This window comes from Pongo abelii, chromosome 2, assembly GCF_028885655.2.
Source record: "Pongo abelii isolate AG06213 chromosome 2, NHGRI_mPonAbe1-v2.0_pri, whole genome shotgun sequence".
NCBI lineage: Eukaryota > Metazoa > Chordata > Mammalia > Primates > Hominidae > Pongo > Pongo abelii.
The window spans coordinates 179,746,206-179,770,681 of record NC_085928.1 but is presented as its reverse complement, the minus strand read 5'-3'; the positions used below and the strand labels follow the sequence as shown (position 1 = coordinate 179,770,681).

Sequence of the window (24,476 nt, the reverse complement as noted above, 5' to 3'; positions counted from 1 at the left end):
TCAGCCTCCCAAAGTGCTGGGATTACAGGCGAGAGCCACCGCGCCAGGCCTGAAATATATATTTGTATATACATTACTTTTCTTTCTCCTTTAAATTGCAACTCAGGCATTATTTTGATTAAAATTATGTCCTTTTGTACATTTTTATTATCTCTGAATTTATTTTGGAATAGTAAAAAAGGTATCACAAAAGATTTATCATAAAAGGGAGGACATTAGGTCTGATAGGGTTGAGGGCTATTGAGAGGTGGTTTTATGGACTGAAGACTTAACTCTTACTCTGAGTGTAATGGAGGATTGCCAATTTCAGTGGAGCATCAGTGCAACTGCTGAGCAGAAGGTATGTTGTAGGGGAGCTGGCATGGAAGCAGGGACACTAGTCAGAGGGCTTATGTAGTTATCTGGCTATGAGATGATGGGGACTTGGGCCAGTTGGAGAATAAAGAACACTGGCTGAAGTGGACACATTCCAGACCTGTCCTACATCTCCATGGGCTCAAAGGGCTAGAGCAGCATTACAAGGATCTCAGCCCTTTGATCCTTATTAATGGCAGCTCAGAACCCTGGGCTCAGCCTCTCATCTATAAATGCTTTCATTTCTAATTTTTTAAACTTATTTTACTGCTTTTGTTAATACAAGCTTTTTTCATTCCAATGAAATAGTCCAAGAATTTTAGATTGTTTGAAATGTTGAAGTTTTGGTTTCCTTTGCCTATTTGTTGGCTTCTTATTGGACGAAGAAATAAGGGACATAAAAGACAAAAATGCTAGGGCTGACATTTAAAAATCTTCTTACTTAGCCCTGGGGACATAAAAGTTACCAAGTAACTTCTCTTTTCAGAAGCAGGACAAGGGTGTAAGGAGTTGCTCCACAGGATAATCTGTACTGTGTTTACCTTTAGACTCCCTCTAAAGCAACTGTTATCAAGAATCTGGGCTGATTTTACCTTTGTTGCCATTATATTCCTGTTTCTGTTTTCCTTGAGGTATTTCCATATGGCCTCATTGCCTTCAGCACACACTTCTTTTGGGGGTTCTTCCATGGGATTGTCCATCAGTGTCAGAACCTTAAGATTCACTAGGGAATCCAAATTCTCCGGAAGATGGGTGAGCAAGTTGTCCTCCAGCTGTAATTCTTTCAAAGCTGAAAAGATTTTTTTGTAATGGTGGATCAATCTTAGAAGAAACAATATTAACTTGTCACCTAATCCTGTCCACAGAGGTGAGGGATCCAATTCTGCATTTGCAAAGGGAATGAGAGGAAGGATGCACAAGACCCGACAAAACTTTTTCTACCATCTAATAAAAGTTCTAGCTCTGTGTTTGCTCCTTCTCAAAATGAAGAGAACAGAATTCAGTCTCCAGATATTCCAAATGTTTTGTTTGTTTAGAGCAACAGTTTTTAGCTGAAACTGACAGCCCACTGGGAAAAATCACTCTCAGACCCTGCTGTTCCTAAGGTCAGCAGACTATTGATTTTTTTTTTTTTTTTTTTTTTTTGAGACAGAGTCTCACTTTGTTGCCCAGGCTGGAGTACAGTGGCATGATCTGGGCTCACTACAACCTCTGCCTCCCAGGTTGAAGCAATTCAAGTACCTCAGACTCCCAAGTAGCTGGGATTTCAGATGCACGCCACCACACTTGGCTAATTTTTTTTTTTTTTTTTTTTTTTTTGAGACAGAGTCTAGCTCTGTCACCGAGGCTGGAGTGCAGTGGTGCGATCTCGGTTCAGTGCAACCTCCGCCTCCCGGGTTCAAGTGATTCTCCTTGCCTCATTCTCCTGAGTAGCTGGGATTACAGGCACCCACACCAAGCCCAGCTAATTTTTGTATTTTTAGTAGAGATGGGGTTTCACTGTATTGGCTAGGCTGGTCTCGAACTCCTGACCTCATGATCTGCCTGCCTCGGCCTCCCAAAGTGCTGGAATTACAGGTGTGAGCCACCGCGCCTGGCCTACAACTTCTTTATAACAATTCAAAGTTGTTGAAGCCAGTGTCCATAAATATTAGAGAGAGAAAAATAGAAAACACTGAAAAATTTTGAGAATATTTCACTCCTCCAGGGACCAAGGACAGGATAAAAATTTATCATCAAGAGCATTACTAAGGAGTACTGCCTACAACCCCTTGCCTCCATTTTTTTTTCTTTTTTTTTTTTTAATTTTTTTATTTTTATTAAAACAGAGTCTCGCCCTGTTGCCAGGCTGGAGTGTGGTGGTGCAATCTCAGCTCACTGCAACCTCTGCCTCCCGGATTCAAACAATTCTCCTGCCTCAGCCTCCCAAGTAGCTGGGATTACAGGCACGTGCCATCACACTCAGCTAATTTTGTATTTTTAGTAGAGATGGGGTTTCACCATGTTGGCCAGGCTGGTTTGAACTCCTAACCTCAGGTGATCTGCCCGCCTCGGCCTCCCAAAGTGATGGGATTATAGGCGTGAGCACCGCGCCTGGCCTTGCCTCCAATTTTTGAATGTCTTATGAGTAGGCATCAGCTTCCACTCTAATATCTCTTCATTCTTTTTTCATTAAAGAATAGCTATAGTTTGGGCCGGGCATGGTGGCTCACGCCTGTAATTCCAGCACTTTGGGAGGCCAAGGTGGGCAGATCACGAGGTCAGGAGATCGAGACCATCCTGGCTAACACAGTGAAACCCCGTCTCTACTAAAAAAAAAATTAGCCGGGCGTGGTGGCGGGCGCCTGTAGTCCCAGCTACTCAGGAGGCTGAGGCAGAAGAATAGCATGAACCCGGGAGGTGGAGTTTGCAGGGAGCCGAGATTGCGCCACTGCACTCCAGCCTGAGCGACAGAGCGAGACTCTGTCTTAAAAAAAAAAAAAAAAAGAATAGCCATAGTTTGAAAACATGTGCATAAGCCTAGGATTCAGAAAAAAAAAAAGAAACATTTAAAATCTGGTCCCAGTGGGTGCTCAGCCAAAGCATGTTAAGTGGATGGATGAATGTACAGACAAAGAATGGCTTAGTGTAGTGGAAAATATTTGGCTATTTAAATAGGAATCATATATAGTTTTCCAGGTCAATTATGTAGCTCCAAGAAAGTCCCCTGCTAATTTCACCACTCTGGGCCAATACTTTTTCTTTTATTCAAGTGACTCAGTGACCTAGATGAAATTTACTGCAGGATCCCAACTCCAAATTCTGGCATGTAGTAAGTGTACAGTAAATTATTGTTGGTAGTGTAATAAATGTATGGGTGAATGCTAATTTTCTTAGCAGTTGCTATTTACTTTTCCATTTTAATAAATGACTTAACTGCCTTTGCAAGACTCTTAGCTATACTAATCAGGACACCTGGCCTCCCCCATGTCGCTAAGTGAGCCCTGCAAGGAAGTAATGGGATAGACTCAGTTCTCTGAACACTGAGATCAGTCTTTAGCAAAGCAAGGAAGCCACTCGCCATGGGAAATGCTGGCCACAAACCCTGCTAGGCTGTGAATCTACCAAGTTTCCTCACCTTGTGCTTGGCAAATGGCATCTGGAAGTTGCTTAAGCAAATTGTGCCGGCAGTCAAGAACTTCTAGGTTAGGCATTGACCCCAAGGATATGGGCAGGTACTCCAGATGATTGTTCTCTATATATAGCTCTTTGAGACTCTGAAATAACATGAGTGTACCATAATAATATACCTTGATTAATTAATTATAATAACCAGAATCACCTGTGGGTGCCCACGCATTTTTTTTTTTTTTTCACTTTCAATGAGGAAATTATGCATTGGGTTAAAGGGAAAAAGCATGTCTAAAGGACCATCATCAAGACATAAAATTATTTTTGAGTAAATCCATTAGACTTAGTTTCCATTTATGCAGGGAAAAGAGACTACAGACATCTAGTGCTTATTTGTTTCACCAGAACTTTATGAAAAAATAATTTGAATAATTTAACTACATTTATCATTAACTCCTTTTTAATAGCTAATTATCTGTGGCAGTTGCTACAGAATGATAATTGCCTCAACTATCAACCCAATATTGCTGCAGTGAAAGTAGCCAAAATGCACAGGGAATGGGTTTGAATGTATTCAAAATAACTATTTTCAACTTCACTGGGCAAAAATCTAATGTTTGTACTTCACTCTAAGATTGTGGCATGACAGGTACAAAGGAAAAGATGATGAAAGGTGTTCTATGAACACAGGGCAAAGGAATGGAGAATTAGTAATAGACACACTATGTCATAGTGAGGACTACCTATGCTGTGCATGGCATTGCATGACTGGGGTTATGTGGTGGCCCACGCCTACTTTATCATCATTAAGAGTGCAGCAGGTCAGATGCGTGGCTTATGCCTGCAATCTTGGCACTTTGGGAGGCCGAGGCAGGTGGATCACCTGAGGTCAGGAGTTTGAGACCAGCCTGGCCAACATGGCAAAACCCCGTCTTTACTAAAAATACAAAATTAGCCAGGTGTGGTGGTGGGCGCCTATAATCCCAGCTATTTGGGAAGCTGAGGCAGGAGAATCGCTTGAACCTGGGAGGTGGAGCTTGCAGTGAGCCATTGCACTCCAGCCTGGGCAACAAGAGTGAAACTCTGTCAAAAAAAAAAGTGCAGCAATAGGAACATGAAAAAAAAATAACAGTTCTTTAAAGAATGAATATATGAAGACACCCTAGTATGGCTACTTTGAATGAAGTTATCCTGTTGCTTTGCAAGTATTTCTCACAGCCCTGCAGATCCAGGAAGCTGGTGCAACATGATTTCCCTTTTCCAGTCAGGGAGAGAGGTCACACTTCCCCTTACAGGAAATCCTGGGCACCAAAATGTAGGCTCCCAGCATGTCACTCTTGTATGATACTCTTTAACTTCAAAATAGTCCAGTTTTCGGGGGCTACTTATAAAAAGTGGAAATTAAATGGGAAGAGTTATGACCCAATTTCTGTAAATGAAACACACCAAATCACACAGTGAAAAGAAGTATGGCAGGACATATCCAACAGCAATCACAATGAAATGTTGAAGAGTTGTTCACGGACAGTGGAAACCTCAAAATGTAAAAATGATTGCTTGTCTGAAGCTGGAAATCTAGTATGGATGATTCTACATCCAGCCTGTGGAGACCTCATATTTTCTCAGTTTCAGCCAATTTAAGAGGCAGTGGCAGGTGCTTCTTAGCCTGCTCATTTGGGGAGGCTTACCTGCAGTTTCCTAATGTGTTCTGGCACATAGGTAAGTTTGAATCCCTGGTCTTGCCCCATGTATAATTTCTCTAAAGACGCTAAAGAAAGGACTTCCTCCGGAAAGGAAAGGAACTCATTTCCTGTTAGTCCAAGTATCTTCAGTTTTGAAAGTGAGCCCAATTCTGAAGGTAACTAGAAGTATTCCAAAAAGATAAGTTTCAGGTCAAGATTATTTTTAACAGTCAGCAGAGATAAATTGGGCTTTTGGTTTTGAGGCAGACTGCTAAACAAGTGGAGTAACTTAGCCTCTCCTACTGATGAAAAATTTGTGCACATATCTGCATTACAGTATTTATACTTGTAGATCTAAAGTCTCTGATTTCACTTTTATGCACCACTTTAAACTGAAGCAATTTTTTGTGGCTGGGCGCGGTGGTTTATGCCTTTAATCCCAGCACTTTGGGAGGCCAAGGCCAGTGGATCACCTGAGGTCAGGAGTTCAAGACCAGCCTGGCCAACATGGCGAAACCCTGTCTCCACTAAAAAATACAAAAATTAGCTGGGCGTGGTAGCAGGTGCCTACAATCCCAGCTACTCGGGAGGCTGAGGCAGGGGAATCTCTGGAATGTGGGAGGCGGAGGTTGCAGTGAGCCGAGATTGTGCCACTGCACTCCAGCCTGGGCGACAGAGCGAGAATCTGTCTCAAAAAAAAAAAATTGGAGCAATTTTTAACCTATGTTCTTGCCATTTATGGACTGTAGTGTGGCAACTGCTTGACACTATACAAAGAAAAATACTAAAGTTATGTGTAATATTGCAATAATAATATTCATTATAAATTCAGTTATTGGAACTAATAAATTTAGTGATATGACTCTTCATCCTAAAAGGCTTTAATAATTTTGAAACTTCAGTTGAACTCTCAGTTGGAGGCAAACATATATTCACACCATTTCTAATCAGTGTTCAGGGAACTCCATTATGATCCTATCGTGTCATGTTCTGCTTTTCAGTGAATACCCAGGCTTGTGTACCCTGTGTGGGAACTGGGTCGGCATTTCACAGAGTGCCACACTTTCAGGGCTGGAAGGCCTTAAGAAGGTTCTCTATTTCAACCTTCTAATACAGTGGTTGCATACTTTCTATAGTGAGCCATCCAGTTGTATCTAAACACCACCTCCTGTGAAGAAAAGCTCATTATCTTCTATGGCTACTTCTAATCATCAGATTTCCTACTTTAGTACAGCCAAAATCAGCTTCACCGTTATGTCCGTCTATCGGTTTCTTTCTGGACCATGGGAACCACATGGGAAAAAAATCTCTTTTTTTTTTTTTTTTTTTTTTGAGACGGAGTCTCGCTCTGTAGCCCAGGCTGGAGTGCAGTGGCGCGATCTCGGCTCACTGCAAGCTCTGCCTCCCAGGTTCACACCGTTCTCCTGCCTCAGCCTCCCGAGTAGCTGGGACTACAGGCGCCTGCCACCATGCCCGGCTAATTTTTTGTATTTTTAGTAGAGACGGGGTTTCACCGTGTCAGCCAGGATGGTCTCGATCTCCTGACCTCGTGATCCGCCCGCCTAGGCCTCCCAAAGTGCTGAGATTACAGGCATGAGCCACCGCACCCGGCGAAAAAATCTCATTCTTAAAATATGTGACAATCACCCTATTGACTGTGTTACAGAGACGCCTTATTTTCTCGTAGAAAAAAATCCCAGCTATATAGCTCAACAGCTCCTTAACTCATATGTTCCTTTATCTGGCTTAATTCCTAACTGGGAAATCCTTCCCCACAGTTCCCTGCTTGAGCCCATGGGCATTCTTCCCATCCATTCCCTGGTCAGCGACCCTACTTTCATTCTGGCTAGAGCTCAGCTGAGCCACTCCCATCCCCACCTCTCTATGGATGGGTGGAATAGACAGGTAATTGGTGAATGGGTCACTTACAGTTGGAGAAAAAAGAAAGTTCACTGTAGGACAACCTATCTGTAAAAGTTTCACATACTTGGAATCTTCCATAATGCATTTTTCTCTTTTTTGTGTAGAGTAAGGACTCATTTTCCTAAAAATGCTGTAACAGTTTTCCAGTTTTATTTATTTACCTATTTATTTTAATTAGATGAAGTCAATCTTTGGAGAAACTGATGTTTAAGCTTTCCTCTTTGGCTATTTCAAAATTCTTCATCAAGCACTTAGATCTCTTCAATACAAAATGCCTGCATTCTGTGCAGTCCAAAACAATGAAAAAAGATTTTTCAATCTAACCATTCTATTATAACCTAGAAATTTCATTCTTATTGCTGTTGACTTAACTCATAAAAGCTTAGCTTTTCTTTTTCAAAGCACAATGAATGTTCAAAAAATTTTTTGGGGGGTATTTAAGATCCAGTAGTTAGTTTCATCATCGTCATAGTAAAGTATAATGAGAAGAAATCTAGATGTATAGAAAATCTGTAGAGCATTAGATGAGGACAATTACTGATGACACTATAATTGACATATAGCCATTTTGGGATCTGGTACATTTTTTTTTCCTTTTTCTTTTTTTCTTTCTTTTTTTTTGAGACGGAGTTTCACTCTTCTTGCCTCGGCTGGAGTGCAATGGTACAATCTTGGCTCATTGCAACCTCTACCTCCTGGGTTCAAGCGATTCTCCTGCCTCAACCTCCCGAGTAGCTGGGATTACAGGTGCCCACCACGATGCCTGACTAATTTTTGTATTTTTAGTAGAGGTGGGGTTTCGCCATGTTGGCCAGGCTGGTCTCAAACTCCTGACCTCAGTTGATCCAGTTGCCTCATCCTCCCAAAGTGTTGTGATTACAGGCGTGAGCCACCACACGTGGCCTGGTTTTCTCCTTTAATAGAAGTATACTCTACAAATAAAATCCATCTAGGTACACATTGAAAATCAGATATTTTTTGCATGCACACAGGCAAGTAGAAGCTACTGGTTAGGCTTTAAGAGCTAGTAACCCATGAGTTGAGTCTTTGGGGAGGGAGAGATAATGAGCTGACTTAAAGGCCATGTTTCATTAAGGAGAGAAATGCATTGGAAGGTGGTATTAGCATGAGAGGAAATTGAGAAGGGAGGACAAATGCACACACACACACACACAACCCATCAGAATAACTGAAGAGGAAAAAGCACTGGTACATAGAGATTGTCATGTTCAATACAATAATATTTAACATGTCTACATTTCAGTGCAGTTTGACTTGTGCTAAAACTTGGTATTGGATGAAGCTTATTTTTGTTAACAAGCAGTCTGTGTGTGATTCGCTCCTTTGATTTCTTAAAATTTCTCTCAGAAAAGGATTAGGTATTATTCATGGCTCAGTATAATGTGTTATCCTTCCCACATGTACTTTATATTTTAAGTCTTTCACTCCAACTGCAGAATGACAGACTTTGTCCACTAAAAGGAATATCTTACTTCAGCAGTGGAATAGTTCAGGGATGGGCTCTCACGGAACCTCAAAAATCCTCCAAGGTGAGTTGCTACATCAGTGGAGATTAAGTCCTAGAATCTCGATCTAAATCTACAAGTTACCATCAAAATGTTTACTTCCTGAAAGGCAGCTTTAAAACCCCATAGCAATTTGGGGAAAACAGTTCTAGAAATAAAAAATCAAATAAAAGATTTTTTTAGCAGCTGGGCACAGTGACTTACGCCTGTAATCCCAGCACTTTGGGAGGCTGAGGTGGGCAGATCACGAGGTCAGGAGTTTGAGACCAGCCTGGCCAATATGGTGAAACCCTGCCTCTACCAAAAATACATAAATTAGCCGGGCGTGGTGGCAGACACCTGTAGTCCCAGCTACTTGGGAGGCTGAGGAAGGAGAATCGCTTGAACCTGGGAGGTGGAGGTTGCAGTGAGCTGAGATGGTGCCATTGCACTCCAGCTTGGGCGACAGAGCGAGAGCTCATCTCAAAAAAAAAAAAAAAAGATTTTAAAAAATAAATCTGTAAGGCCCAGGACTTTTGTAATTTATAGGGAACATATGAGACTGGCGTCCATGGCCAGGTAAAGCAGAACTATTGATTATAGTTGTTGATTTCCAAATTCCCCTTTTTACTCCCTCTACAGTTGTCTTTTGCTCTTAACAGCTATTTTTTTCTTTTTAAATCAAATATTATAGGTCAGGCATGGTGGCTTACACCTGTAATCCCAGCACTTTGTGAGGCCAAAACGGGTGGATCACTTGAAGCCAGGAGTTTGAGACCAGCCTGGCCAACATGGTGAAACCCCGTCTCTATTAAAAATACAAAAATTAGCCGGGTGTGATGGCGCACACCTGTAGTCCCAGCTACTTGGGAGGCTGAGGCAGGAGAATCGCTTGAACCCAGGAGGCAGAGGTTGCAGTGAGCCGAGATAGCACCACTGCACTCCAGCCTGGGTGACAGAGTGAGTGAGACTCCATCTCAAAAATAAATAAATAAATAAATAAATAAATAAATAAATAAATAGAATTAAAATAAATAGAATATTATAAAATAATAAACATAAACCCATGCGTGCCCAACTGCCCAAATCTTTTAATAAACAAAATGAAATACTGCAATTAAGTTCAGTCCCCTTATGATCTCTTCCCCATTTGCTTTCTTGGTTTTTAAAGACACAGTCCTACATTGCCCAGCATGGTCTTGAACTTCTGGCCTCTAGTGATCCTCCCTCCTAGGCCCCCCAAAGTGCTGGGATTAGAGGAGTGAGCCACTGCATCCAGCTGCTTCCCTATTTTGTTGACTTCCTTCTCTCTTCCCAGAGGCAGCCACCTTCATGAATTTAGTTTTCTTCCAGTCAACATTTTATATTTTCATTATATATAAAAATATCCATAAAATATGTGTTGTGTGTATATGTGTGTATGTATATACATATATGTAAATATATATATATAGTTTTGTGTGATATCGAAATTTATAAATGGTATCATAAGGTTCTGCAGTTTGATGCAGAACCTTAGGTTTTCTTTTAAATAAACATCACAATACTGAGATCTATCCATATTGGCAATACAGTACCAGTTCACTTAAATTACTATATAACTTCGTTTTATGAATATATTGAAGTTTATCTGCCCACTCCCCTACTGACATTTAGATTGTCTCCCATAATTTCATGATTATCAACAATACTAAATGACCATTTTTGAATATGCCACCCTGCACACACAGGACAGTTTCTGCTGGGACAAATCTGGTTTTGCAGTTTCCTATGGATGGAACTTAAGGCTTCTAAGGCTGTTATGTATTAGAAACATCTGCTGTTAATGGAAACTCTGTCGGGAGATTGTCTTTGTTAAGAATATAGACCCTGGGCTGTGCCCGGTGGCTCACGCTTGTAATCCCAGCACTTTGGGAGGCCGAGGTGGGCGGAACACGAGGTCAGGAGTTCGAGACCAGCCTGGACAACACAGTGAAACCCCGTCTTTACTAAAAATACAAAAATTAGCTGGGCATGATGGCAGGTGCCTGTAATCCCAGCTATTCGAAAGGCTGAGGCAGGAGAACCGCTTAAGCCCGGGAGGTGGACGTTGCAGTGAGCCGAGATCACACCACTGCACTCCAGCCTGGGCAATACAGCGAGACTCCGTCTCGGGGAAGAGAAAAAAAAAAAAAAAAAAAAAAGAATGTAGACCCTGGAGCCTGGCAGCTGTGGGCTGGAATCGCGGCTGTAGCACTTACAGGCTGTGTAGCCTTGGACATGTTAGTTAAGCTTCCTGCCCCTCACTTCCTTCATATACCATTGAGGACACAGTCGTTGTGAGGTAAATGAGATGATCCATGTAAACACTTACCTCAGTGACTGGCACATACACCCTCTAAATAAACATTAGCTACTATTATGATTACTGCTGCTGTTAGGGAAAAAGAAAGTAATACAAAGTATCACCTTGTTGGATATTTAGTAGTCTTGGATTTTCGCCCATAAAGTCAGTTCAAATTTGCTGTTTAGACACAGAGCCAACTTAGGGCAGGATGAGAGCATAGTGACAGCCAGAAAGGGAGTCCTTACCTGTCCTATTTTATTGTCATCCAGTCCCAGGACTTCAAGGTTCTTCAGCGCACAGATCTGCAGCGGGCAGTGGTCCAGATGGTTCCGGCTTAGGTCCAGGAAGCGCAAGTTGACCAGGCACCTGAAGGAGCCCCGCAGCCTGTGCAGGCCGGTGTTTCCCAGGTAGAGCAGGTGCAGCGAGGTCCACCTGCAAATGAGGCGTGGCACCTTCTCCAGGCGGTTCCCGCTCAGCCCGATTTCCGTCATCTTCCTGAGCTCGGCGAGGCTCTTCGGGATGGAGTGGAGGAGGTTGTGGGATAAATCGAGCACGGACAGTTGGCTACACTGGCACAGGGACGCGGGCAGAACGGGAAGGTTGTTAGAAGCCATATAGAACTTCTGCAGCCCCGTCAGGTGTCCGATCTCTTCTGGGATGGCACCGATTTTGTTCTCGTCCAGGTCAATGATCTCCAGGGTGTAGAGAACACAAAGCTCCTGGGGGAAAACTTCAAATTGGTTTCGCTTCAGGTAGATCTCCCTCAGCTTGGTCTGGTTCACTATTTCCTTGGGCAGACATTTCAGGTGGTTTCCGGTCAGTCCGAGCAGCTCGAGATGGTGGAGGTTTTTACAGATGACGACGGGAATTTCCTTCAGGTCGGTCTGGTAGAGCCGGAGCTCGCGCAGGGCGTGGAGGAAGCCGACGACGACAAGGGAGGAGGAGAAGATGGGGTTGTAGCTCAGGTCCAGGCTCTCCAGGCTGCTCAGCAGACCCAGCGCCGGGCACAGGCTCCTCAAGTTGTTCTTATCCAGGTAGAGGACCCTGGTGTTCTTTAAACGCTGAATCTCCTGGGGAATTTCTTCAATCTGGTTATTCTCCAAATGCACTTCTTCTAATTCTGTGAATGTGAAGATCTCCAAAGGAATGGCAGTCAAGCTCTGATTAGAGGCATCAATGAAAAATGTTCTATCATTGACGGGCTGTGGATCATTTCTCTGATGAATTTTAGGTGAATGTTCTACTGATTTTATGTCTTTTGACATTATTGTGAAGAAAAGCTCAAATATTCAAAATCTGAAATATTGTGAAAAGGATGAAAAAAATTAGAATTTACCTGCCACCAGACTTGCTATCCTTAAGAAAAATAAAATTAAAACCTAGTTGATTAAACTTAGTGCTTGAAATTATGACAGAACATAAAATTTAGATTTTTGTATTTCATGTTAGAAGAATTAAAGTGTAGACCCCTTCCCCTAACACGTAGACTCACATGAAAAAAAAAGATTAACTTCAGTTTTATTTATTTATTTATTTTTGAGACAGAGTTTCGCTTTTGTTGCCCAGGCTGGAGTGCAATGGTGTGATCTCGGCTTACTACAACCTCCTCCTCCTGGGCTCAAGTGATTCGATTCTCCTGCTTCAGCCTCCCGAGTAGCTGGGATTACAGTCACCTGCCACCACGCCCAGCTAAATTTTTTTGTAATTTTAGTAGAGACGGGGTTTCACCATGTAGGCCAGGCTGGTCTCAAACTCCCGACCTCAGGTCCACCTGCCTTGGCCTCCCAAAATGCTGGAATTACAGGCATGAGCCGCCGTTCCCAGCCTAATTTCAGTTAAAAAAAAAAAATGCCTATTCTGAATGTTTCCAGTAGGATGTAGAAGGTTGCAAAAGATCCTTGCTCTTACCATAACACTGAGAAAACACTAGGGAAAAACCTCATATTTTAAAATACAGTATTTTTCCTTAAAGCCACCAGAGAGTCGAAGATACAAAGAAAGATAAAACAAAAACAAAAACAACAACAAAAACACTATATTCTAGAGATGCACCAACCTTTTCTAAATAACTAGAGACCCGTGAGTAGACCCTCTCATGCCTGATGGCATTTGCAAGTTTGAGGACTGTCAGGCAGAGAAACAACCCTTTAATAGGCACAGGCAAAGGAGCTTCTGGGAGAAGAATAAACCTGCCAAACTTTTAACAGTCATGTGTGGGCTGGCATAGTGGATTAGAATCTGGAGTAGCCCCAAATGCAAAGTGAGTTCTCACCACTAACTAGTTCTTCCCATTAGTCTTTGGCTGGTTAAACGGCCACAGGGAAAATTGCAGGCCGGACTAAAGAACAGAGACAGGTCCTGTAGTTCCATGGTCTTAAGTACCGAAGCCTGGCTGGAAGGAGCTTAACTCTGTCTAAGTGAGACATTTGGAAATGCAGTTAATTGAAATGAACTAAAGCCCAACCCAGAAACAAATTAAAGTCTCTAATAAATGGAGAGACAAATCATGTCCATGGATTAGAATACTCAGTAATGCTAAGATGTCGTGAACCCGAGGGGCGGAGCTTGCAGTAAAACGAGATCGCGCCACTGCACTCCAGCCTGGGCGACAGAGCGAGACTCCGTCTTAAAAAAAAAAAAAAAAAAAGATGTCAGTATTCCCCTAATTGGATCTATAGTTTTTATGCAATGTTAGTCAAAATTTTAGCAAACTTTTTTTTTTTTTTTTCTTTTTTGGTAGAAGTTCACTAGCTGATTCTAAAATTTATATGAAAATGCAAAGGAGCTAAAGATAATCTTTAGTGAAAACAAAATCAGCAGACTTACACTACTAGGCTTATAAATCTTATAAAATGCAAGATGAGAATATTGTATTTCAGAAGAGTAAGTGTTTAGTACACACACACACACACACACACACACACAGAGTCTATGGGGAAAGGCAGAGAACAACATGACATGATAGTGGCAAGGTTGGCGGTAGCGTCTTTGAACTTCTTTTTAGGATGAAGGCAGTCCTGCTGGAGTATCTGGGCCTCTCATCCATCACAGAGGCCCAGTGCCTAGATGAAGGGGATACATTTCTAGCCCCATACATAATACTGCTATTCCTCAAAACACAACACTATGTGCTTTAGGTGCTTGTTGCTTTATGCCTGGACTCAAAACCAGCACTGAGACAATGTTATTTAAAGAAAAGGAAAGATTTAACACTGATTTTGTTTAAAACTAGCTGTCTCCAGCATTTTTGTCACTTAGTCATCAGGCAGATTAAATTTATCTAATACTGTTCAGTCCTGTAAGATAAAATCTCCAGTTTCCTACTTGCAAATTTCTGAAAATTCTCCACAGTATGTAGACTGAGGTGATTATACAAATAAAAATAGGGAACACCAAGAACACTGATTATGTACTCCAGGCTTTACTTAAAGTAACCTAATTAATCTTCACAATAATCCTATGCAGGAGGCATCATTATTAGCCCTGTTTCCCAGATAAAGAAATTATATAACTAAAAGGGCTCTTCTCAGAACATGGTAGGAAGTGGGCGTAAGAGCAGAGAACTGGACACAACCTCATCTAGATTTTTAACATCACTCGTTTACAGCAAACCTGGCATTTATTAAAATCATTCTTCTTGGGTGTGAAATTTTAGACTTGATTTTATTGTGCAGCATTACAACAAAGTCACCTGGGAGAAATTTATGTGGATTAGAATTAATATGAGGGTGTCTGGGCTTCCAGACACATGAAATAACTTATTTCTCTTAACATTCATCTTTCTCCATAATAAGACCTGCTTAGAATATCTGATTGTGTGTGTATGTTATCTCATCTTAATCATATACCCCATCAATTTGACGGCCCTCTGAAAGCTATATATATACACCCGTATTTCACATTCATTTGTGGATTTAATAAAAGGAGATTGTAAAACCTGGATTTGCAATAGCTTTGCCAGTAATTCCGCCACAGTAAATGGAATGGGGAAGATTTGGTCTTTATTGGCCATTTTTTTCTCTAGGGATTGCTACCCAAATGTGAGCAAATTTACTTATTATTCCAATCCAATATTATGGTGGGGTGATTTCTAAATTAAATAATTGTTACATCTTCATTTGAAGGAGCCAAGATTTGGATAGTTTAACAATGAGCTTTCTTTGTGTAACTCTAACCCCTGAGAAAATCATTTAAGAAACTAATCAGCCCTCTCAAATTTACAATGAGTGTTGATGCTTTTGTTTCCAAGTCTGTCTATGCACAAACTAGATAGGTAAGACTAGGTTCCTGAGGTTAATATGGAACCTATTAACCTCTGGTTAATAGATTAATATTAACCTATTAATCTCTGTTAGCATAAAAACCCATTTCTAGTTAAAAGAATTTCAAGATTTTGCATAAAACTTCACTCGGCAGATCTTCTCCTTTTAAAAACCGGTGAATCACAAACAAACTAAAAGTAACCTTAATTGACTTCAGACTGGAAATTCATGTAACGGTAATAAAGAGTGGCAGAATATGCCACTCCAAAATATGCCACTTTGGTATGAGGATTACTTTAAGCTAAAGACACTTGAAAAATAGCAGATGCAAAAAGCATATTCTAATCTTCCCTTTCTCTCCTTGAAAACAGGAAATAAAACCTTCCATGTGAAACATGCCTTCCCTATACCAGAAAGAAAATTCTTCAACAGGGAGTCATAGCTGAGAGAATTCTGTACAAATACATCTTGTTAAAAAAAAAAATTCCTGGAGGCAGAGCAAGATGGCTGAATAGAACCCTCTAGCAATCATCCCCTCCAACAGGAACACCAAATTGAACAACTATTCACACAAGAAATCATCTTCATAAGAACCAAAGATCAGGTTTGCAATCACAGTCCCTGGTTTTAACATCATAGCAAAGAAAGAGGCACTGAAGAAGGTAGGAAAGACAGTCCTGGATAGTCAGAACCATCCCTCCTCCATCCCCCAGCAGCAGCCATGTGGCACAGAGAGAGAATATGTGTGCTTTGGGGAGGGAGAGGAAAGTGACTGTGGGGCTTTGGAATGGACTTCAGTGCTGCCTGTCACAGTGAAAAGCAACATCGGGTAGAATTCAGGTGGTGCTCATGGAGGGAACATTTAGACCAGCCCTAGCCAGAGGGGAATTGTCCATGCCAGTGGGTGGAACCTGAGTTCTGGCTAGCCCCACCACTGTGGGATAAAGTGCTCTGGGGGTTCTAAATAAACTTGAAAGGCAGTCTAGGTCACAAGGACTGCAATTCCTGGGAAAATATTGATGCTGTGCTGGGCTCTGAGGAATTGCTCTTGAGGTGCTAAATGGATTTTAAAAAACAAGACCCAATGATCGATCTGTGGCCTACAAGAAATACATTTCACCTATAAAGACATGCATATGCTGAAAATAAAGGAATGGGAAAAGATATTCTATGCAAATGGAAAACAAAAAAGAGCGGGAGTAGCTATACATATATCAGACAAAATAGATTTCAAGACAAAAGCTATAAAAAAAGACAAAAAAGGTCATTATATAATGATAAAGGGGTTCATTCAGCAAGAAGATATAACAATCATAAATATACATGCACCCAACACTGGATCACCTAGTTATGTAAAGCAAATATTACTAGAGATAAAGAAAGAAATAGACTCCAGTACAATAATGGCTGTTGATTTCAGCATTGGATACTTTCAGCATTGGAGAGATCAAGACAGAAAACCAACAAAGAAGCATTGGACTTAATCTGCACTATAGACCAAATGTACCTAGATATTTAAGAACATTTCATCCAACAGCTGCAGAATACACATTCTTTTCCTCAGCACATGGATCTTCTCAAGGATAGACCATATTTTAGGTCACAAAACAAGTCTTAAAAATTTCAAAAATATCAAAGTCATGTTAAGTATCTTCTCTGAGCACAATGGAATAAAACTAGAAAGCAATAACAAGAGGTAATTTGGGAATCATACAAACATGTGGAAATTAAACAACATGCTCCTGAATGACCAGTGGATCAATGAAAAAATTAAGAAAATTTAAAAATTTCTTGAAACAAATTAAAATGGAAACACAACATAACAAAACCTATGGGATACAGTGAAAGCAGTACTAACAGGCATGTTTATAGCAATAAGTGCCTACATCAAAAAAGCAGGAAAACTTCAAATCAACAATGTAATGATGCATCTTAAAGAACTAGAAAAGTAAAAGCAAACCAAACTCAAAGTTAGTAGAAGGCTGGGAGTGATAGCTCACGCCTGTAATCCCAGCACTTTGGGAGGCTGAGGCAAGTGGATCACCTGAGGTCAGGAGTTCAAGACCAGCTTGGCCAACATGGTGAAACCCTGTCTCTACTAAAAATACAAAAATTAGCCAAGCATTGTGGTGTGTGCCTGTAATCCCAGCTACTCAGGAGGCTGAGGCAGGAGAATCACTTGAACCAGGAGGCAGAGGTTGCAGTGAGCTGAGATCATGCCACTGACTCCAGCCTGGGCAACAGAGCAAAACTCTGTCCAAAAAAAAAAAAAAAAAAAGTAGAAGAAAAGAAATCATAAAAATCAGAGCAGAAATAAATGAAATTAAAATAAAGAACAATGCAAAAAATTAATAAAATGAAAAGTTGGGTTTTTTGAAAAGATGAACAAAATCAATAAACTTCTAGCCAGATTAATAGAAAAAGAGAGAAGATCCAATAAATAAAATCAGAGATGTAAAAGGAGACATTACAACTGATACAGTAGAAATTCCAAGGATCAACTATATGTTAATACATTGGGAAACATAGAAGAAATGGATAAATTCCTAGATATATACCATTTACCAAGATTGAACCATGAAGAAATCTGAAACCTCAATAGACCAATAGCAAGTAAAAAGATCAAAGTCATAATAAAAAGTCTCCTAGATAAGAAAAGCCTGGGACCCAATGGCTTCAATGCTGATTTTTATCAAACATTTAAAGAAGAACTAATACCAATCCTACTCAAGCTAATCTGAAAAATAGAGGAGGAAAAACTACTTCCAAATTCATTCTATGAGGGCAGTATTAATCAGACAAAGACACACCAAAAGAAACAAACAAGCAAACAAAAAAACAGAAAACTGTAGGGCAATGTCCCTGATGGATCTTCTCAGTGAAGATCCTCAACGAAAATGCTAGCAAACTGAATTCAACAACACATTAAAAAAATCATTCATCATGACCAAGTGGCATTCATCTCAGGAATGCAAGGATGGCTCAACATACACAAATCAATCAATGTGATACATCCTATCAACAGAATGAAGGACAAAAACCATACGATCATTTTAATTGATGCTGAAAAAGCATATGATAAAATTCAACATCACTTCATGATAAAAGCCCTCAACAAACTGGTAGTAGATGGAAGATACCTCAACACAATAAAAATCATATTTGACAGGCCCATAGGTAGTATCATATGGAATAGGAAATACTGAAAACCTTTTCTCTAAGATCTGGAACAATACAAGGATGCCCACTTTAACCACTATTATTCAGTGTAGCACTGGAAGTCTTAGCTAGAACAATTAGAGGAGAGAAAGATATAAAGAGCATCCAAATTGGAAAAGAAGAACCCAAATTATCCTTGTTTGCAGATGATATAATCTTATATTTGGAAAATCCTAAAGACTCCACCAAAAAAAATTATTAGAATGGATAAACAAATTCAATAAAGTTGTAGGATACAAAATCAACATACAAAAATCAGTAGCATTTTTATATGCCAACAGCAAACAATCAGAAAAAGTAAGAAAATATTCCCATTTACAATAGCTACAAATAAAATAAAATACCTAGGAATAAACTCAACCAAAGAAGTAAAAGATCTCTACAGTGAAAACTATAAAACATTGATGTAAGAAATTAAAGAGGACACACACACAAAAAAAGGAAAGATATTTTATGTTCTTGGATTAGAATAATAATTATTGTTAAAATGTCCATTTTATCCAAAGCAATTTACAGATTATATACAATTCCTATCAAAATACCAAAGACCTTCTTCACAGAAATAGAAAAAATAATCCTAAAATTTGTATGAAACCACAAAAGACCCAGCATAGCCAAAGCTAACCTGAGCAAAAAGAACAAAACTGGAGGAATCACATTACCTAAATTAAAATTATATTGCAGAGCTAAAGTAGCCAAAATAGCATGGTACTGGCATAAAAATAGATACATAGACCAATGGAACAGAATAGAGAACCCAGATATAAATCCATACATCTACAGTGAACTTGTTTTTGGCAAAGGTATCAGTAACATATATTGGGGAAAAGATAGTTTCTTCAATAATGCTTCTGGGAAAACTGGATATCCATATGCAGAAGAATGAAACTAGACCCCTATCTCTTGCCACATACAAAAATCAAATCAAAATGGATTAAAGGGTCAGGCACAGTGCCTCACGCCTGTAATCCCAGCACTTTGGGCGGCAGAGGCAGGTAGATCACTTGAGGTCAGGAGTTTGAGACCAGCCTGGCCAACATGGTGAAACCCTGTCTTTACTAAAAATACAAAATTAGCCGGGCGTCGTGGGGGGCGCCTGTAATCCCAGCTATTCTGGAGGCTGAGGTGGGAGAATCGCTTGAAGCTCGGAGGCGGAGGTTGCAGTGAGCCAAGATCAGGCCACTGCACTCCAGCCTGGACCACAGAGCGAGACTCTGTCTCAAAAAACAAACAAACAAACAAACACCCCAAGACCCTAGTAGGCACAGACACAACCGGCTGGATGTTGAGAGGAACACACCGGCGGAGGAGCACACAGGTGGCTGGACATTGAGAGAAACAGAGGAGCAGAAGAGCACACCGACAGGCACCAGCGGACACTGCCAGGCCATCGACAGGCAGCACGATGTGTAGACCGAGGGGAATTTGGCCAGGGCAGTCAGTGGAGAGTCTGGCTGCTGAGCGGCTGGACTCCAGGGGAAAACCACCTTTCCACTCCATTCCCTTTCTGGCTCCCCATCCATCTGTTGAGAGCCACTTCCACCATTCAATAAAACCTTGCACTCATTCTCCAAGCCCACTGTGTGATCCGATTTTTCCGGTACACCAAGGCCAGAACCCCAGGATACAGAAAGCCCTCTGTCCTTGCGATAAGACAGAGGGTCTAACTGAGCTGATTGACACAAGCCGCCTATACACAGCAAAACCAGAAAAGCACCCTGTAACACACGCCTACTGGGGCTTTGCTTCAGCAGCTGTAAGCATTCACCCCAGACGCTGCCGTGGGTTCAGAGCCCACGTGCCCCACAACCTGCCTGTCTGCATGCTCCCCCTAGAGGTTTGAGCAGCGGAGCACCAAAGAAGCAAGCCACACCCCCATTGTTACCGGTAGAAGGTGTCCAGGTTCTCGGCGTCTTGAACAAAGAATTGGACAAAACGCACAAACAAAGCAAGGAAGGAATGAAGGGATTTATTGAAAATGAAAGTATACTCCACAGTATGGGAGTGGGCCGATCATAGGGGCTCAAAGACCCCGTTACAAAGTTTTTGGGAGTTTAAATATCCCTTAGAGGATTCCATTGGTTACTTGGAGTACGCCCTGTGTAAATGAAGAGGATGAAGTAAGGTTACAAAGTCGTTTATAGTGTACACCCTATGGAGAGGATATTTCCTGTTATAGCCGAAGTGCGAATCGGCCTTATGTTCCCTACCTCCAGACCCTATTTTCCTGCCTCACCATCGCATGCCCTGCAAGGCGGATAAGGAAACTATTACCATTTCAGTATCAAGGAAATGAAACTTACCAGATCATCACATCTGGACAATGAGACACCAGATCCCTCACCCACCATGATTCCCTAAGCGACCACCTGATTCCTGTTGACCAACTCCTCTTCCTTACCCCTCCCTAGTTCCTGATTTCCTGCAAGTAGTCACATTTCTTTCTTGCCATGTAAACCCTTGATTCTAGTTGGTTGGGGAGACAGATTTGAGACTGATCTCCCGTCTCCTCGGCTGCAGCACCAGATTAAAGCCTTCCTCCCTGGAAATTCTCATTGTTTCAGTGATTGGCATTCTGTGCCACGAGCAGCAGGATCTAGACTGAACCCCCTGGCCTTTTAGTAACACATGTGGTTCTGGCCCTGCCCGCCTCCCCGCTGTCTGTACTGATCTGAGTACATTCAAGTACCTGCGCATGCCCAGAACGCACCAAGCATTCTGTCCTCTGGCAGCCTCCTTCGGACCATCCAGATGTCACCTCCTTCAAGAAGCCCTCCCTGGTGGCCCCGCCCTTTGGGAGCACAAAACCCTTTATGCTCCCAAAGCCCTACGCCTTTATCATGTGCTGATGCTACTCTGCTTCTTCGCTGGCCCGGCAGGCCGGTGCACACTTTGCAGGAGCGGGCTTTGTCATAATCTTCTTTGTAGCCCCAGCCCTAGCTCAGCAGCGGAGCCCCTCAAACCTCGGGAACTCCTCCCTGCAAAGGAGCCAGGACGCCCTCCCTCAGGCTGCCTTTAATCAGGGCAGGGTGACAGAGGACCTCCACAGAGTTGGCGGTGACTGCCTTAGCAGTCAGGCCTCAGGGCCCGGGCAGGCACAGCCAGCGGGACTCGAAGCAGGCTGGCGCCGGGGCTCGGGTAGCCGCCTCACAGCTGCAGGCGGACTGTAAGCGCGCGCGCGGTCGCCATGGCAGCGCAGCCGCCGCGGCCAGTGGGTGAGAGGAGCATGGGGAGCCCCCGGGAGGCCGCCCGTGCGCCGGCCAGGTCCCCGGCTTGGGCCTCCACTCAGGCCAGTACTCCGGGCGCGGCCCTGGCGGTTCAGCGCGGTAAGAAGTAGGGAGCACGTCTGCGCGGCCTGGCCCAGACGAAACGCGCGAGGGGCGCCGGGGTCGCACGGCCGGAGTCCTCCCAGCAGCCCGCCAGCCCAAGGCGGCGAGGCGGGTGGGGTGCCCCTGGGAACCCCAGCTGTGGCCAGAGGTTTGAGGCGCCCAGAAACGAGGGCAGGAGAGGAGTCCCTGGTCGCCGCGTGGGTCCGCCCTTTGCGCGATAGGTTGTGCAGATGGTGTCTGTCGCCGTGCTCTCAGGGTCTCCGGGAGGGGGTGGCGGAGGGGCTCTTCTCAGCCCCCTTTTTGTGAAAGTCCCAGAGAGCAGGTCACAGGGGGGCATGAGGGTCTTGATACTGTTCCTGACTTTGCACCGCTGTACTATCTCCGTTTTAAATATTTCTGCGCCCATGATTAGCAAGTTAAGCACCTACCCTGAACGGCCACCCCCTACCCGCCATTTCTGTTTTGTATGCTTGTTTTAAAGTCTGTTTGTGGACACGGAACTGTGTTCGGAGGCTGGCTTAATAATACTGCATCCAGGAGATGGGCAGTGTTAGGCTCTGCCTTTAGCATGAGAGGAAATTTAAACTGGGATAACAACTTGTTCAAATGTACACACTGCGGATTCTGGATAAGGCACCCACGTTCTGACTCATGCTCATCGCTTAGATTTCCCAGTGCTTGGCTAAGTATAGAAAAGCATGTTTTGGAGGGATCTACCTCCTGAGTAAGTCCTTTCTCTGGAAATTGTAAAACGTGCTGCTAGAGGCGTGGATGAAAAAATGAAATTTGGGTTAGGTTCTTGACATTTTCCTGCGTAGCTGAGTTATTTCCTAGTTTTTGCTTTACAATTTGAAGGCTATTTTCCTTCTAATATGAATACAGTATAGGAAATAAATTCATTGGTGCCACAAAATCCTGGCATACAAAACACGTAAGTGAATTTTAAATCAAAGGAAGGGTAGCAGAAACTTTTAAATACTGTAAATCTCTGGCTAGCTTGTTAAATAAGAGTATTTCCATAACTTTGTTTAGCTGTATTTAGCTCGTAGTCTAAGATTCCTTCATGCCTTCGCGAAATCGAATTGTAGTCTGACACATTTCTGTGCCTTGGTTGTGGCGCGGGCAGCGCTGAATCTCGGAGATTCTCAGGGCAATTTTTCTCTTAATACCAAGGAAGACAGTAGGGAAGAAAGAAGCCCAGTGGGAGCCCAGCTCCAACTTCTATTTGGGATCTACTTGCTTTGTTTCCTGGGGAGGACGCTAAAGCAGCATTTTCTAGATTGCATTCCAAGTGAGGTTTTTGTTTTGTTTTGTTTTTGAGATGGAGTCTCCTCTGTCGCCCAGGCTGGAGTGCAGTGGCGCGATCTCTGCTCACTGCAACCTTGCAACCTCCACCTCCCGCATTCAAGCAATTCTGTCGCCTCAGCCTCCCAAGTAGCTGGGACTACAGGCACGCGCCACCACACCAGCTAATTTTTGTATTTTTGGTAGAGATAGGGTTTCACCATATTGGCCAGGCTGGTCTCGAACTCCTGGCCTCAAGTGATCCGCCCGCCTCGGCCTCCCAAAGTGCTGGGATTACAGGCGTAAGCCACCGCACCCGGCCGGAAATGCAGCATTCTTATCCTCCCTATTCTCAAGCTTAACAGTTTGAAGAGTGTGCACGTTTTAAATACCTTGAGAAGTGTTGTGTCTGTGTATGGTTTTGTTTATTTTAGCACTTCTCAAACTTACTAGATAATAAGACCTATTCTATTTGGAACACCTTTGATCATCCTGTAGAACATGAATATTCCACAAAATACAGTTTGGGAAATATTGTGCTACAATATCATTTAAATACATGAAAATTTTCTAAAATAGGTGAAGCTTTTTAAATATGTACATCTATCCACATGACAGAAATTATGCTATTTAAAATTTTCAGAGAATATCTAGTGACATGGGAAAACTGCTTACAATATAATGTTAATTTAAAAAACAGCATATAAAATTATATCCAAAGATTCCAATTTTGTTTAAAAAATACTTAATATGCATATAAAAGAAAAACTATAGGAAGTATGTATGCCTAGACCTCAATTGTGGTCGTTCTTTGGCAGTGGGATTGCAGATTAACATGTATTTTTTTTAAATGTTAGAAATTTCCGGTCGGGCGCAGTGGCTCACCTGTAATCCCAGCACTTTGGGAGGCTGAGGCAGGCTGATCACTTGAGGTCAGGAGTTTGAGACCAGCCTGGCCAACATGGTGAAACCCCGTCTTTATAGCTGGGTGTGGTGGTGTGTGCCTGTAGTCCCAGCTACTCGGGAGGCTGAGGCAGCAGAATCGCTTGAACCCGGGAGGCAGAGGTTGCAGTGAGCCGAGATTGCGCTCCTGCTCTCCAGCCTGGGTGGCAGATCGAGAACCTATCTCAAAAAAAAAAAAAAGAAATTTCCAAATTGTCTGGAATAAGTATATTAAATTTATTTTTAAAAAGGTTATTAAAACTATAAGAAAATTTTGTTTGCTTTCATCTGAAATATAATGTTCCTCATGTTAAATCTTGTTCTGCAGATCCGTTTAGCAAACTCATTATTCTTCAGAGTGCAAAGGACACTCAGCAAACAACATTTCTGAGCTGTAGAGACTTAGAAGAGAAGCCAGCTCCTAAAAAGCTAGGCTGGTTGAGCAATGAGATCTCTGTGCACAAATTTTTAAAAGACATCAACAAAAGGTAGAAGTATAGAAAACAAAGACAGTGACCTGTGTTTCTAAGAAAAGTAAC

General features: G+C 42.2%; 2 protein-coding genes across 15 annotated transcripts in view; one reads left to right on the top strand and one right to left on the bottom strand.

Annotated features, from left to right (window-relative positions):
• Positions 1–21,667, bottom strand: part of LRRIQ4 (leucine rich repeats and IQ motif containing 4) — a 25,268-nt gene extending 3,601 nt beyond the window's left edge. The window contains exons 1-5 of one of the 6 annotated variants that reach the window (XM_009239533.4): positions 21,072–21,577; positions 11,147–12,197; positions 5,154–5,327; positions 3,473–3,611; positions 948–1,144 (exon numbers count right to left, since the gene is read on the bottom strand). In XM_009239533.4, coding sequence (XP_009237808.3) covers positions 948–1,144; positions 3,473–3,611; positions 5,154–5,327; positions 11,147–12,166 — 1,530 coding nt within the window. In that variant the 5' untranslated portion in view covers positions 12,167–12,197; positions 21,072–21,577. Of the gene's footprint in view, positions 1–947; positions 1,145–3,472; positions 3,612–5,153; positions 5,328–11,146; positions 12,198–20,685 lie in introns of all 6 variants that reach the window. The other 5 variants (XM_054552968.2, XM_054552970.2, XM_054552971.2 and 2 more) reach the window with 5 other exon arrangements.
• The window catches only part of LRRC34 (leucine rich repeat containing 34), a 21,015-nt gene continuing 18,108 nt past the window's right edge, over positions 21,570–24,476 (top strand). For 8 of the 9 annotated variants that reach the window (XM_063722328.1, XM_009239530.4, XM_063722327.1 and 5 more), the window contains exon 1: positions 21,570–21,708. In XM_063722328.1, the coding sequence (XP_063578398.1) occupies positions 21,570–21,708 (139 nt within the window). Of the gene's footprint in view, positions 21,709–21,794; positions 21,933–24,476 lie in introns of those variants that run through there. The other variant, XM_063722330.1, reaches the window with a different exon arrangement.